The following is a 17,302-nucleotide window of genomic DNA, read 5'->3' as shown; positions in this document are numbered from 1 at the left end:
CTGCCTCTCCTTGTTGGCTTTCCAGACATGGTAATGGCCTGAAGGGAGATGGGAAAACCAGCAATTGGGTAGTGTATATTGTGCTGGAGGCACACAACACCCACTAACTCCTGCAGATGCCTTTATTATAGAACAACAGGAATTAAAGGGTAGATACCGGTGTATCCTGTGCTGTGCTGGAGGCACACAACACCAACTAACTCCTGCAGATGGCTCAATTAGAGAAGAGCTATATAGGTGGATATAATGGTGTATAGTGCGGTCAGGGCACGCAGACAACACCCACAAACTCCTGCAGATGGCTGAAAGCTCAATTACAGAAGAGCAAGAATGCTAAATTGGTTGATAACGATCGGTGTGTACTGCGTTGAAGGTACACAGAAAACACCCACCAACTCCTACAGACGCCAACACACTACACAAGGCCGCCGCGCTGGCGGCCTTATATAGTGTGGAGCGTGTACTACACAGCCTGAGCTATGATTGGCCACAGGCATCCTGCCTGTGGCCAATCATGGCTCTCCTCGCTGCCGGCACTGTGATTGGCCAAGCATGCGGGGTCACAGTGCATGCTTGGCCAATCATGAGCCAGAAATGCACTGCGATGGCGCAGTGGATTGTGGGCCGTGGGCGCCACACGAATTTGGCGTGAACGGCCCATAACGTTTGTTATTCGCCGAACGTGCGAACAGCCGATGTTCGAGTCGAACACCAAACTCATCCCTAGTCTCATCATTACAAGTCTTCCTCCATTCAATGCGTGGGGTCCGTTGGTGTTCCTGTTTTTTAATGATACAAGAGAGCTCCACTCTCTGATAGTCTTGAACCTCCCTCGGAAAATGGATGGCTGAACGCCATGCATTTCTTTTCCCCCCGTCCCGCCGGCATCTGACATCATCGGGGGGCGGACGTGTAATGCGTGTCAATGTGCATGCGTTACTCTGCCACAGCGCATGTGGCGTATTATACGTCCACGCCCGCTCCGTTTCTGAAGGAGGATTTGTGAGAGGTTGTAGGCCTCCTCCTCTCCCGCCTTACCGACCATCACCCTGCTCCCTATTGAAGGCTTGGAAGTGGAATGACAGAACATTGACTTTGCGGAGGAACCGCTCCTGCCAAGGGGGTGGACACATCAGCACCAGACAGGTTTTCTGTAGCTCTTGATGGGAACGTATCGTTTGCCCGTCCCGTCGCTCAGGGCGGGTTTGTGATAAATTTTCACATGGCATTTAATACATACGCTTCTACACAAGTCTTAAATCAAATCCTATCTTCTTTTTGATGTCTTCCTTTTTTTTTGTATGACATCCTGTTGGAATAATGTCTTATAGCCAGCAAATCTATACAATGGCGGGACTTTCCGCTGCAAATCTATACAATGGCGGGACTTTACACTGCAAAGTTATACAATGGCGGGACTTTCCACTGCAAAGTTATACAATGGCGGGAATTTCCGCTGCAAATCTATACAATGGCGGGACTTTACACTGCAAAGTTATACAATGGCGGGACTTTCCACTGCAAAGTTATACAATGGCGGGACTTTCCGCTGCAAATCTATACAATGGCGGGACTTTACACTGCAAAGTTATACAATGGCGGGACTTTCCACTGCAAAGTTATACAATGGCGGGAATTTCCGCTGCAAATCTATACAATGGCGGGACTTTACACTGCAAAGTTATACAATGGCGGGACTTTCCACTGCAAAGTTATACAATGGCGGGACTTTCCGCTGCAAATCTATACAATGGCGGGACTTTACACTGCAAAGTTATACAATGGCGGGACTTTCCACTGCAAAGTTATACAATGGCGGGAATTTCCGCTGCAAATCTATACAATGGCGGGACTTTGCAAGGCAAATCTATACAATGGCGGGACTTTGCAAGGCAAATCTATACAATGGCGGGACTTTGCAAGGCAAATCTATACAATGGCGGGACTTTACACTGCAAAGTTATACAATGGCGGGACTTTCCACTGCAAAGTTATACAATGGCGGGAATTTCCGCTGCAAATCTATACAATGGCGGGACTTTGCAAGGCAAATCTATACAATGGCGGGACTTTCCGCTGCAAATCTATACAATGGCGGGACTTTCCGCTGCAAATCTATACAATGGCGGGACTTTCCGCTGCAAATCTATACAATGGCGGGACTTTGCAAGGCAAATCTATACAATGGCGGGACTTTCCGCTGCAAATCTATACAATGGCGGGACTTTCCGCTGCAAATCTATACAATGGCGGGACTTTCCGCTGCAAATCTATACAATGGCGGGACTTTCCGCTGCAAATCTATACAATGGCGGGACTTTCCGCTGCAAATCTATACAATGGTGGGACTTTCCACTGCAAATCTATACAATGGTGGGACTTTCCGCCACAAATCTATACAATGGTGGGACTTTTCACTGCAAATCTATACAATGGCGGGACTTTCCGCTGTTGGATATATTTCTCCTCCTTAGGTGGTTACATCCCCATCAATCAGGAGAATTCACTCTGCTAACTTACTCCTCACTTTCCACATCCATTTCTCTTTTCTAATGAAAGGAGGGAATTTATTTTGGTCAGATTCCTGTACTCCAATAAACAAGGTAAATTCCTGAATACTATGTAGAAATTAAACAGCAGATTATTAAATATTATGAAATCCTCAATCAACTGAATTTACGTTGATTTCTATACAGTTTATAGGAAGTCTTTTCTCCCTGAGGGTGCAATAGTGTGCCTTGACCTAGATTTTGGAAGACCGGCCTAGTAATTTTGAGAACTATTTTTAGATTACCAGATATATATATATATACACACACACATACATATACACACACATAATATTTCTTTCTCTCGGCCTGACAATAATTAGATTTTTTTATCATAACCGAAACGGAATTTGCAATGATATTTTAATGTTATCCATGATTGGTAATATATATTCTCGGTACAGTATTAAACTTCATGCAGCACCAAACTCTCCTGAAGAAGCTTTTGCAGAGCGAAACATGTTGATTAAACGTGGTTGTAATAGTTTATGAATGTATAACTAGATACTGAATGTTAAATAAAAAAAAAAAAAAAAAAAAATATATATATATATATATATATTGTTAAATTAATAAAATTATTTGTAATTAAAAACATTGTTTTTTTTTTCGATTGGCACCTTTAAAGTCCCATTTCTTGTATTTTATAAACTTTTTGGAATATCGGAATGTGGTGCCCGTTGGTTTCTCAGTACACCAAATCCTCTTCGTCTCTGCCCTATAGAGGTGTACAGTGGATTTGCCGCCTGTGCCTCTGTATTCCCGGGCAGTCGGCTGCAACAGATTTATCACTGAAGATCAGGCAGACCTTCACTGGAAAGGGATGATATAATGAAGACGTGGTCAGGTCAGAGCAATTTATGACTAACTTTATAATGGATGGGAGGCACAATCTGTCTCACCAATCCTGTTGCGCATTATTTTGCTGTGTGGCAGAAGAAACAACTGTCGTCATCCAGTGTGTTCGATCTCCTTTGTAGGGACACTCTGACCAAAACCTAATCCCCCCACCAGAGGGCCACACCAACATTACTGCCAGTTATCTTCATACCTTCCCTCTTGATGAAAGTGTACCGGTGACTGACCGCACCGTTCCCCAAACCCCGCCCCCCACCCATGCGGATGTGCTGTCCCAAGTCACTAGAGGTACACAACAGGGGAGGGCCGGGTCACGGTGAGTCTGCAGACAGGGCTACATGGAAAAAAAGGCAAGAGGCTGCAGAGAGAGACAGGACCACACAGGAGAGAAGCCACAGAGATATGGTCACGTGGGTGAGAGGCCACTGAGACCGAGGCACATGGGTGAGGGGATGGGGGGCCTCAGCGAGAGACAGGACCACACCGGAGAGCAGGCGAGAGGCCGCAGAGACACGGTCACGAGGGGGGGGGGGGGGGGGGGGAGAGGCCACGGAGACGGTCATGAGGGAGAGGGGGTGGTGAGAGGACACAGAGACGGTCACGAGGGAGAGGGGGTGGTGAGAGGCCACAGAGACGGTCACGAGGGAGGGGGGGTGTGTGAGAGGCCACAGAGATGGTCACGAGGGAGAGGGGATGGCGAGAGGCCCACAGAGATATGGTCACGAGGCAGAGGCCCACAGAGACATGGTCATAAGGCAGCAGGGATGAGAGGCCAGAGAGACAACACCACACAGAAAAGGGGGCGAGAAGGTGTAGAGATCGGTTCACGTGGGTGAGAGGATACAGAGACTGGGCCACACGGGAGAGGAGGCAATAGGCCGCAGAGACACGCTCATGAGTGAGAGGAGGCAAGAAGCTGCAGACACAGTCACGAGGGAGAGTAGGCGAGAAGCCTGCAGAGACACGGTCACGAGAGGCCACGGGGACAGGACCATACAGGAGAGGGGGCCACACAGGAGAGGAGGTGAGAGGCCGCAGAGACATGGTCACGAGGCAGCAGTGATAAGAGCCCACAGATACAGGACCACACAGGAGAGGGGGACGAGAGTGCAGAGACCAGGCCACACGGAAGAGGGGGCGAGATGGCACAGAGACCGGGCGAGACCGCAGAGACGCGGTCAGGAGGGAGAGGCCCGCAGAGACATGGTCATGAGGCAGCAGGGATGAGAGCCCACAGAGACAGGACCACAAAAGGAGAGGGGGCAAGAGAGTGTAGAGACCAGGCGACACAGAAGGGGGGGGGGGAGAGGCAGCAAGAGGCCGCAGAGACAGGGCCATGCAGCAGAGGCTGCAGAGACAGACATGCGGGAGAGGGGGCGAGAGGCCACAGAGAGGGAGAGGTAGTGAGAAACCACAGAGACCGGGACACGCAGGAGAGGGGGCGAGGCCGCAGAGACACGGTCACGCGGGAGAGGGGGCAAGAGGTTGCAGAGCAACAGGGCCATACAAGAGAGGGGGGGAGAAGCCGCATAGACTGAGCAACACGGGAGAGGGGGTGAGAGGCCACAGGGAGTGGCAGAACCACACGGTAGAGGGAGCGCAGAGACATGGCCACACAGGAGAGGGGGAGAGAGGCCACAGAGACACGGTCACACGGAGAGGGGGCAGAGAGATACAGGACCACATGGAAAAGGGAGCGAGAGGGTGCAGAGACAGGGCCACATGGGAGAGGAGCTGCAGAGACGTACACCAGAGAAGGTGTGAGAGGCTGGAGAGACAGGGCCACGCAGAAGAAGGGGTGAGAGGCCACAGAGACATGGGTGAGAGGCTGCAGAGACAGGGCCATGTGGTAGTGGTAAAGGGGTGAGATGCTACAGAGACACAGTCACAGGGGAGAGAGGAGGTGGTGAGGGACACGGCCACAAGAAAGAAGACAGGGTAATAATAGAAAGGAGGGGTAAAAGGCTGCAAGGATTTAATCAGAAATGGGAAAGGGATGAGAGGCTGCAGAGACACCCCCACCTGGAGAGGAACGAGAGGATATGGTATTAATGCCACATGGGAGAGGTGAGGCTCCAGGGACAGAAGCACACAGGAAGGTGGCGACAGCAGATGCCACATGTGAAGGGATGGCAGGGAAAGTATTCTGTCCTCTCAACCCTCAGATTCTACCCCCCCTAACCTCCTCTCCATCCACTCACCTGGATCATCTATTTCTATCTTCCTCCTTCCCACCATCAGCTCGCAGTTCCTCTCCATGATTTACACAATATACAAGAAAAAAACATGTTTTTAATATAAAAAAAAAAAAAACTGCACAGAGCTGCAATGTGTAGAAGCCTTAAACCCGGGGTGTCCAACGTCCCTGGGCCACAATGGAAGAAGAGGACCTGTCTTGGGTCACACTTAAAATACACCAACAATAAGGAGAGCTGATGAGCAGATGAGAATTTCCCAATCACTGATATAGATAATGGATCTGAGGAATAAAACATTTTTTTTGGTAACATTTTTTATTATACTGTATTAGTAAGAGGGAACATAAAACAAGTGCGATATCTGACGCCGTTTCTGATAAATGAACGCATCAATATCTGGTTGGATGGAAGAAGGAGAGATTCTCAATGAATTTGAGATGTTCATCAGATAATCGGGTTGTAATTTTGCTCGTGTTCTTCATCCTTGGAAAAAGTTGCTGCTAAATCTTGGTGCTGCCGAAAACCGATGACATGAATGAGGAGCGACTGAGAGGAGCTGGAATAGAGAAAACTTAAGTCCTGTAAAGCAATGAAGCATCCATCTTGGACTGACTAGTCCAGCCATTCTCAACCAGGGTTCCTCTAAGGACAGCTAAGGACTTCTTGAGCTTTGACTGACTTTCCATGTGATGGTGCCGGCATAGCTCCAGGTCCAATGCTACTTTGCAGAGCCACCAACCTGATTTGCAAGTGTTCCATTCTGGCCACCCCGGTAGCAGAGGAGTTCTTCACACTTACCACCACCCATAAATGGGGCATTTTTCCAATGATCATCGATAGACTAATCTTACCAGGGCTCCTCTAAGGATAGCTAGGGGTTCCTTGAGCTGTGGGCTAACTGACTTCCCATCTGATGGTGCTGGCTTATTTTCAGGTCCAACGCCACTTGGCAGAGCCAGTGGCATGACTGCAAATGTGTCATTCTGGTCTCCCTGGTAAGGAAAGGGTTCTTCACATTTACCACCACCAATGTAAGGGGCATTTTCCCAATTGCCATCAATAGACTAATCTTAACAGGGGCTCCCTGCGACCTGAAAATCATTCCAAGGGTTCCTCTGGGGCTGGACTAGTCAATGGTAACACTAGAATTATTGGAAGGGTTCCTCTGGGGCTGGACTAGTCAATGGTAACACTAGAATTATTGGAAGGGTTCCTCTGGGGCTGGAGTACTCAATGGTAACACTAGAATTATTGGAAGTGTTCCTCTGGGGCTGGACTAGTCAATGGTAACACTAGAATTATTGGAAGGGTTCCTCTGGGGCTGGATTAGTCAATGGTAACACTAGAATTATTGGAAGGGTTCCTCTGGGGCTGGACTAGTCAATGGTAACACTAGAATTATTGGAAGGGTTCCTCTGGGGCTGGATTAGTCAATGGTAACACTAGAATTATTGGAAGGGTTCCTCAGGGGCTGGAGTACTCAATGGTAACACTAGAATTATTGGAAGGGTTCCTCAGGGGCTGGACTAGTCAATGGTAACACTAGAATTATTGGAAGGGTTCCTCAGGGGCTGGACTAGTCAATGGTAACACTAGAATTATTGGAAGGGTTCCTCTGGGGCTGGACTAGTCAATGGTAACACTAGAATTATTGGAAGGGTTCCTCTGGGGCTGGACTAGTCAATGGTAACACTAGAATTATTGGAAGGGTTCCTCTGGGGCTGGATTAGTCAATGGTAACACTAGAATTATTGGAAGGGTTCCTCTGGGGCTGGACTAGTCAATGGTAACACTAGAATTATTGGAAGGGTTCCTCTGGGGCTGGACTAGTCAATGGTAACACTAGAATTATTGGAAGGGTTCCTCTGGGGCTGGACTAGTCAATGGTAACACTAGAATTATTGGAAGGGTTCCTCTGGGGCTGGATTAGTCAATGGTAACACTAGACTTATTGGAAGGGTTCCTCTGGGGCTGGATTAGTCAATGGTAACACTAGAATTATTGGAAGGGTTCCTCTGGGGCTGGATTAGTCAATGGTAACACTAGAATTATTGGAAGGGTTCCTCTGGGGCTGGAGTACTCAATGGTAACACATTCAGTTATTGGAAAGGGTCTTCTGGGGCCGGACTAGTCAACAGTAACAGGTGAATTACTGAAAGGGTTCCTCTGGGGCTGGAATATTCAACGGTAACACATGAATCATTGCAAGGGGTTTTCTGGGGCTGGACTAGTCAATGGTAACACATGAATTATTGGAAGGGTTCCTTCTTGTAGATCCCTGTGGAGTGGAGGCTGGAAGATGGACACGTCGTGGCTCACACACCTTAGAGAACCTCGTTCTTCTGGGTCAGACTTGAATTCTGTTGACCCCGGACTGGGGCTACAAGCCGATGTTTTCTGAGTTTTTAGGCCTCATTCACAGACAGCGATTTACTGTCATGGGGTTGACCGGTGTTGTGCGCATCCCGTGCCGGCAATCCCATAGTTGTCTTATAAAGCACAGAACCACGGCCCCCAATGTGATATCGGTGTAGGTGCACAGCCCTGAGTGCACGGGGTCTGGGGTTGGAGCTGTGCACATTGGGAGCAGGCGCTGCGTCTCAATAGACAGGCTATGGCAGTGCCGGCACAGGGGGGGCAGGCACACAACACCTGTGTCGGTAAATCACGAGCCACAGAACGAAATGCTGCATGTGAATGAGGCCTTATCATGTCCTATAGAAGAGGAGAGGGATCTGGAGAAAGGAGGAAGGTGGGAAGACACACAGGGGATGGGGGGGGGGGGGGGGCACATCCAGACCTCCACAACGCAGTCCCAATAATACTCCATACAGTCCGAGCAGAAACAGCATTTTACATGGAACACGGCATAAAATACATCCAAAATAAAAGCAAAGGTTGTACAACGGGCGGCTCGAACCCTACGAACACCATATAATATACAGGGGAGGGAATAGTACAGAACCATGGGGGGGGGGGGGGGGGTATAATACATGAGGGCAATAACAATACGAGGAATCATCCAATACAATAGGTCAGCATCTCACAATAAAGTCCAGAGGGTAGGAGACCAGAGTCCATGCCATGGCTGGTCTAGGATGGGGGGGGGAGGGGGGGGGACTGTATAATACATCATCCCACCCAATGTCACATCCAGAGTATATCACATAGGGCCTTGTATAATAAAAGACCCTCTATAATGGCCGTTCAAGGGTGGGGGAGGAGGTGGTCATGTGATACGGGGGAGAGGGGTAGATTGTATAATATAGAGTTTACTACATAGGAAAAATATTTAATACAAGGACCGGCCAACAATACCAGGAGGGCTTTGCACAGTACTAGGACCGGCCCACAATACTGGTAGGGCCCTATACAGTACAAGGACCGGCCTACAATACCAGGAGGGCCCTATACAGTACAAGGACCGGCCTACAATACCAGGAGGGCCCTATACAGTACAAGGACCAGCCCACAATACCAGGAGGGCCCTATACAGTACAAGGACTGGCCCACAATACCGAGAGGGCCTTGCACTGTACAAGGACCAGCATAAAATACCAGGAGGGCCTTGCACAGTACAAGGACCGGCCCACAATACCGGTAGGGCCCTATACAGTACAAGGACCGGCCCACAATACCAGGAGGGCCTTGCACAGTACAAGGACCGGCCCACAATACCGGGAGGGCCCTATACAGTACAAGGACCGGCCCACAATACCGGGAGGGCCCTATACAGTACAAGGACCGGCCCACAATACCGGTAGGGCCCTATACAGTACAAGGACCGGCCCACAATACCAGGAGGGCCTTGCACAGTACAAGGACCGGCCCACAATACCGGGAGGGCCTTGCACAGTACAAGGACCGACCCACAATACCAGGAGGGCCCTATACAGTACAAGGACCGGCCCACAATATGGGTAGGGCCTTGCACAGTGCAAGGACCGACACAAAATACCAGGAGGGCCTTGCACAGTACTAGGACCGGCACAAAATACCAGGAGGGCCTTGCACAGTACTAGGACCGGCCCACAATACCAGGAGGGCCCTATACAGTACAAGGACGGGCCCACAATACCGGGAGGGCTTTGCACAGTACAAGGACCGGCCCACAATACCGGGAGGGCCTTGCACAGTACAAGGACCGGCCCACAATACCGGGAGGGCCTTGCACAGTACAAGGACCGGCCCACAATACCGGGAGGGCCTTGCACAGTACAAGGACCGGCCCACAATACCGGGAGGGCCTTGCACAGTACAAGGACCGGCCCACAATACCGGGAGGGCCCTATAGAGTAAAAGGACTGGCATAAAATACAGAGAGGGCCTTGTGCATTAAAAGGACTGGCAACAATACAGGGTAGGCCTTATACACTGCAAGGACTAGCATATAATACAGCCATCAATATATATTACAAGCCCCGATATACAATGCAGGGTCCCTTATATAAATACAAGGACTGGCATACGATGCAGGGTCCCTTATATAATACAAGGACTGATATATAACACAGGAACCCAGTATGGGGGGAGGGGCTGAAGCACACTGCAGGAACCGTCTATAATATTTTGCACTGGAAAATACAAGATGGCTGCCATGTGAAGAGACATTATTGGACGAATACTGACGTGGACACCTCCGGCCCGGTCTCATCCAGTGATTGACATATACAAAGCAGCAGGACAAGATCCAGGAACTGGCACATGAAATGGGTGTCCCACCACTCCTCCACATCTGCTCTGGGAGGGTGAAGGTGACACAAGGAGGTAGATGACCACAGTATGGACAAGTCTTTCTGAAAGCCCAAAGATCGGAAGTTCAGGGGGTGTTGATACAGTATGGAGGACTGATATCTGATTGGGGGAGGAGTCTCTATGATCTCACAGTCTGGAGTCCTCATCTCTTCATCTGAAGGGTTCGTGGGGGGAGGCGGGTACAGTTATTGGCTTTCTTGCAGTCCTTCCCCATTAGTGTTTGCAGGACACCCCCGAGACTGTTCATCCAATGCCAGCTGCATGGCCCAAATACTGAGCGGACGCATGTATGCCAGGGAGCGGAAGACATTCTTCTCACCGTACGCTTCCGGAGTCTGGAAGGACATTCCCAGCCGCTCCCACACCGTACGGTAACATCCTTCTGCCGTCGCCAAGCCTTCCTCCAGAAGTCCCTGCAAACACACAACACATCAATGAACTGTCTCCAACCTGAGAGATACTACGCACCCAACTGGTAATCTCCATCTGAAACCCGAGAGATACTACGCACCCAACTGGTAATCTCCATCTCAAACCCGAGAGATACTACGCACCCAACTGGTAATCTCCATCTAAAACCCTAGAGATACTACGCACCCAACTGGTAATCTCCATCTAAAACCCTAGAGATACTACACACCCAACTGGTAATCTCCATCTAAAACCCTAGAGATACTACACACCCAACTGGTAATCTCCATCTGAAACCCAAGAAATACTACACACCCAACTGGTAATCTCCATCTGAAACCCGAGAGATACTACGCACCCAACTGGTAATCTCCATCTAAAACCCTAGAGATACTACACACCCAACTGGTAATCTCCATCTGAAACCCGAGAGATACTACGCACCCAACTGGTAATCTCCATCTCAAACCCGAGAGATACTACGCACCCAACTGGTAATCTCCATCTAAAACCCTAGAGATACTACGCACCCAACTGGTAATCTCCATCTAAAACCCTAGAGATACTACACACCCAACTGGTAATCTCCATCTGAAACCCAAGAAATACTACACACCCAACTGGTAATCTCCATCTGAAACCCGAGAGATACTACGCACCCAACTGGTAATCTCCATCTAAAACCCTAGAGATACTACGCACCCAACTGGTAATCTCCATCTAAAACCTGAGAGATGCTACACACCCAACTGGTAATCTCCATCTGAAACCCAAGAAATACTACACACCCAACTGGTAATCTCTATCTAAAACCTGAGAGATACTACGCACCCAACTGGTAATCTCTATCTAAAACCTGAGAGATACTACGCACCCAACTGGTAATCTCCATCTAAAACCTGAGAGATACTACGCACCCAACTGGTAATCTCCATCTAAAACCTGAGAGATACTACGCACCCAACTGGTAATCTCCATCTAAAACCCGAGAGATGCTACGCACCCAACTGGTAATCTCCATCTAAAACCCGAGAGATACTACGCACCCAACTGGTAATCTCCATCTAAAACCCGAGAGAGACTACGCACCCAATTGGTAATCTCCATCTCAAACCTGAGCGATACCACGCACCCAACTCCATCTGAAACCTGAGAGATACGCACCCAACTGGTAATCTCCATCTCAAACCTGAGCAATACCACGCACCCAACTTCATCTGAAACCTGAGCGATGCTACGCACCCAACTGGTAATCTCCATCTGAAACCTGAGCGATGCTACGCACTCAACTGGTAATCTCCATCTGAAACCTGAGAGATACTACGCACCCAACTGGTAATCTCCATCTGAAACCTGAGAGAACACGCACCCAACCCCATCTGAAACCTGAGAGATACTACCCACCCAACTGGTAGACTGCATCTTAAACACGAGAAATACTACGTACCCAACTGGTAAACTCCATCTGAAACCTGAGAGATACTACCCAACCAACCACTAGTAATCTCCATCTGAAATCTGAGAGATACTACGCATCCAACTGATAATCTCCATCTGAAACCTGAGAGATACTACGCACCCAACTGGTAATCTCCGTCTGAAATCCGAGCGATACTACCCACCCAACTAGGAGACTCCATCTGAAACGCGAGAGATAATACGCACCCAACTGGTAGACTCCATCTGAGACCTGAGAGATGCTATGTACCCAACTGGTAGACTCCATCTGAGACCTGAGAGATGCTATGTACCCAACTGGTAGACTGCATCTGAAACCTGAGAGATACTACCCACCCAACTGGTAGACTGCATCTGAAATCCGAGAGATACTACCCACCCAACTGGTAATCTCCATCTTAAACCCGAGTAATACTACGCACCCAACTAGCAGACGCCATCTGAAACCTGAGAGATACTGCGCACCCAACTGGTAATCTCCGTCTAAAACCTCAGAGATACTACGTACACACCCAACAGGTAGACGTCTATACCTTTCTATCAGGAGAGAAATTTCTGCAGACAAGACACACAATTGAAAAATGGCAAGTCCTCCCAAAACTCACTGCTTATTGGGGGACAGGAAGAAATATGATGGGCCCCTTCCACCCAACTCAATACAGGATTCTAGTTCTAAGAGCCCGAGACAACTTCCCTGCTTCAAAACCTAAAAAAAAAAAAAAAAAAAAAAATAAAAAAAAAAAAAGGGACTAATTCCTGACCCACCCCACCCCAAACTAACTAAGCCATCCTCAAGGGACCATCATCTCAGTCCATCAGTTCATTTTTTGCAAGCCCACCCTTACATGTCTATTGAGTGTTCACATCTATGTCCTGTCATGTGTGTCCTTCTCAATCTTCTATACTGTGCGCGTCCATCTCAATCTCTACCATAAGTGTCCCCCTCAATCTTCCCTACTACGAGTACCCTCGTCAGTATTCCCTACTGTGGGGGTCCTCCAGTTCCCCTACTGTAAATGTTCTCCTCAATCGTGTTTAACATATACAGTACGTCCTTATCAATCTTCCCTGTCACTGGTGTCCTATCAATCTTCTCTATTATGGATGTTCTTCATCAATGTTCTCTACCAACAGGTGTCCTCCTCAAATCTTCTCTACCATGGATGCCCCCTCCCACCCCCATAAAATCTTCTCTACCATGGTTGTACCTTTTCAACTGTGTCTGCCACAGTAGCCTCCCTCCATCAATTTTCCCTACTTTGACTATACTCATCAATTTTCCCTACCATGGTTGCCCCCCCCCCAGATAAATCTCCTCTAACATGGTTGTCTCTCGTCAATCTTCTCTACCATGGTTGATGCTCCCCTCCACCCTCATAAATCTTCTCTACCATGGTTGTCCCTCATCAATCATCCCTACCACAGTAATCTCCATCAATCTTCCCTACTATGACTGTCCTCCTCATTCCTCTCTGCCATGGGTGTCCTCATTAATTCACACCTGCCCTTCACGTCCATCAACCTTCTTCATCATGTATGTCCTCCTTAATTTTTCCTGCCATGTACAGTAAATCCATATTAATTGACCTCAACATGTTCCTATCGCTGATCACAGAAGATAATTTTGAACCAAAGGCGGATATCTGATAAACACATTTTGTTACTTCAGTCTTTCCCAGTTAGACAGCATCTCAGATACCTTCGTGGAGCATTATGTAGCAGTTTGTGGGATTCTTTGTAGTTGGTGGGGCTCCATTTCCTCAATACCCCATGGCCTAGTCAAATCTACGATAAGCAACCATTACATCTCCTGCTGGCATGTAGTTGCAGTATGACGAATCAGTAAATTGGCTGAGCCTGTACGCTCCGGCTAGGACTTTAGGATTGCCAGTTAATGTGGTTGGCTAGTCCTTGGCATACGGACAACTGTAAGCACCAGCAGGCAATGCAGTTGAGATATTGAGGAGATCCGAGTCCCCTTCTCTACTATTAAAAGGTGTAATTTGTAACAGATCACCCCATGAATGATATCAGAGTGACAACAACACAACAAAGTCCTCCTACCTCGTGTATCATGGTAGCCGCCAGTCCGTACACCACCCCGATCCACACCTCATCCGATTGAACGCTGGAGGTATCCACACTGCCATCCGGGCGCATTCCGTTCACCGCACCCATCTGTCCATCTGCAAACCGCTTCACATTCAATTCATAGATTGTCTTCAGGGAGCTGACCACGTGTGCGCTGGGGAACACCTACAAAACCAGCAATGCCAAGACAGGCCGGCGTCACCCAGAGAGATCTACTCCAAACACCCCCAACCCTGAGAGCTCACCAATGAAGAACCACAAAGGAGACCAACGTCTGAGAGTCCAGACTCTGCCCATATCTCTGGAAACTTCCAGGTGAACCAACTCCGGGTTACATGACCAAAGTCCCAGCTAAAGGTCTCTCCAATATCGTACCTCAGTCTGTCCACAGCCCAGGCCGCACGCTCGGAGGAACCAATGGCCAGCGCACTGGTCTGACATGATGCTGTTATAATAAGTCTGATCCCCGCAGTCGTAGTTATAATACTTTCCTGCAAATTAAAAAACAAAGTAATAACTGTCTACAACCCTGGACTTGTTATTCCTCACCATCCATCTCCTAGTCACTGCCATCACTTCCTGCAGGCCTCGCCCTCTCCACCACCCAAAGGCCTCACCCTCTACCAAACACCATGTCCTACAGGCCCCACCCTCTACCATCCACCACCTCCCACAGGCCCCACCCTCTGCCACCTCCCACAGGCCCCACCCTCTGCCACCTCCCACAGGCCCCACCCTCTGCCACCTCCCACAGGCCCCACCCTCTGCCACCTCCCACAGGCCCCACCCTCTGCCACCTCCCACAGGCCCCACCCTCTGCCACCTCCCACAGGCCCCACCCTCTGCCACCTCCTACTGGCCCCACCCTCTGCCACCTCCTACTGGCCCCACCCTCTGCCACCTCCTACTGGCCCCACCCTCTGCCACCTCCTACTGGCCCCACCCTCTGCCACCTCCTACTGGCCCCACCCTCTGCCATCCACCATCTCCTACTGGCCCCACCCTCTGCCATCCACCATCTCCTACTGGCCCCACCCTCTGCCATCCACCATCTCCTACTGGCCCCACCCTCTGCCATCCAGCATTTCCAAAAAACGCTTCCATCCTCCATTTCTGGCAGCCCCTCTACCATCTCTCCCCACCTTCTCCAACAGCCTCAGGATTGCAGCAGACAGTATTTAAAGTGGGGGAGGGGGGGGGTTATAAATGATTATTACCATTCCACAGCAGCTTCTCAAAGGCTTCTTTTCCCCGGCTGAGAATATCGGAGAACTTATTGTAGGCGGAGATGTCACCCAGGAGATCCGCCATCTGACACGTCATACACACCGCTGCCAACCAGAGACCCCCACAGTACGAGCTGAGAGGGGGTGGGGGGGCAAAAGGGAAGAAGAGAGGGCAGGAGGAGGATGGAGTGATGGGGAAGGGAAGAAAAGAGGGGGAGGGGTGCGAGGGAAGAAGAGGGGGAGGAGGAGGAGGAGAAGATTGGAGTGACGGGAAAGGGGGGGGGAGGTACAGGGAAAAGATGGTCAGTATACATTGTCAGCCAAGAAGTGAGCAGGCATGGGTTTGTAGACAGGTGATCATTTCCAGGGGGAGTGGCAGAGTCTCCCTTGATTGTCCCCGCCCTTACCTCGGTCCTGTCATCACCCAACCATCATACGTCTGGTCAGCGAAGCCGGAGTTCTCAATCAGACCATCGCCATCCTGATCGAATCTCAGAGACGACTCCATGACTGCCTTATGGAGAAAAATATCACAGACATATCAAGCACTGAGCCAATGACATTTCACCAACCCATCATGTGATATTTACCTGGCAGATCGGCCACATGTCTCGCAGGTAGGAGGAGCTTTTGGTCAGGTGATAGTCTCGATACACTTGCAGCACAAATTTGAGATTCAGGTCCTTCCAGTCGGCCGTGTCATGAATGATGTAGGCGTTGAGTCTCTGCCACGGCTCATCGTCTACGGAACCAGGAATAAGATGAGGGAGGAGCAGAGACAAACGTGAAGGACACGAGACGGAGGAGCAGAGACGGACATGCAGGACAAGAGACAGACACGAAGAACAGAAGGGAGGACAGGAGAGGGAGGAGTAGAGATGGACATGGAGGACAGGAGAGGGAGGAGTAGAGATGGACATGGAGGACAGGAGAGGGAGGAGTAGAGATGGACACGGAGGACAGGAGAGGGAGGAGTAGAGATGGACACGGAGGACAGGAGTGGGAGGAGTAGAGATGGACACGGAGGACAGGAGAGGGAGGAGTAGAGATGGACACGGAGGACAGGAGAGGGAGGAGTAGAGATGGACACGGAGGACAGGAGAGGGAGGAGTAGAGATGGACACGGAGGACAGGAGAGGGAGGAGTAGAGATGGACACGGAGGACAGGAGAGGGAGGAGTAGAGATGGACACGGAGGACAGGAGAGGGAGGAGTAGAGATGGACACGGAGGACAGGAGAGGGAGGAGTAGAGATGGACACGGAGGACAGGAGAGGGAGGAGTAGAGATGGACACGGAGGACAGGAGAGGGAGGAGTAGAGATGGACACGGAGGACAGGAGAGGGAGGAGTAGAGATGGACATGGAGGACAGGAGAGGGAGGAGTAGAGATGGACACGGAGGACAGGAGAGGGAGGAGTAGAGATGGACATGGAGGACAGGAGAGGGAGGAGTAGAGATGGACATGGAGGACAGGAGAGGGAGGAGTAGAGATGGACATGGAGGACAGGAGAGGGAGGAGTAGAGATGGACATGGAGGACAGGAGAGGGAGGAGTAGAGATGGACATGGAGGACAGGAGAGGGAGGAGTAGAGATGGACATGGAGGACAGGAGAGGGAGGAGTAGAGATGGACATGGAGGACAGGAGAGGGAGGAGTAGAGATGGACATGGAGGACAGGAGAGGGAGGAGTAGAGATGGACACGGAGGACAGGAGAGGAAGGAGTAGAGATGGACACGGAGGACAGGAGAGGGAGGA

At 50.0% G+C, this 17,302-nt stretch overlaps 1 protein-coding gene across 1 annotated transcript in view; it reads right to left on the bottom strand.

Annotated features, from left to right (window-relative positions):
• Positions 1–8,439: 8,439 nt before the first annotated feature.
• Positions 8,440–17,302, bottom strand: part of GBA2 (glucosylceramidase beta 2) — a gene marked incomplete in the record, with an annotated part of 106,283 nt that continues 97,420 nt past the window's right edge. The window contains 6 exon segments of the mRNA XM_077478229.1: positions 8,440–10,773; positions 14,294–14,485; positions 14,696–14,811; positions 15,538–15,680; positions 15,954–16,060; positions 16,137–16,288. Of these exon segments, the coding sequence (XP_077334355.1) occupies positions 10,546–10,773; positions 14,294–14,485; positions 14,696–14,811; positions 15,538–15,680; positions 15,954–16,060; positions 16,137–16,288 (938 nt within the window).

This window comes from Lithobates pipiens, unplaced genomic scaffold, assembly GCF_037356315.1.
Source record: "Lithobates pipiens isolate NorthernLeopardFrog02 unplaced genomic scaffold, aLitPip1_a1.2 Scaffold_13, whole genome shotgun sequence".
Lineage (NCBI taxonomy): Eukaryota > Metazoa > Chordata > Amphibia > Anura > Ranidae > Lithobates > Lithobates pipiens.
The sequence above is the reverse complement of the archived record's forward strand: the minus strand, read 5'-3'. Positions and strand labels throughout refer to the sequence as shown.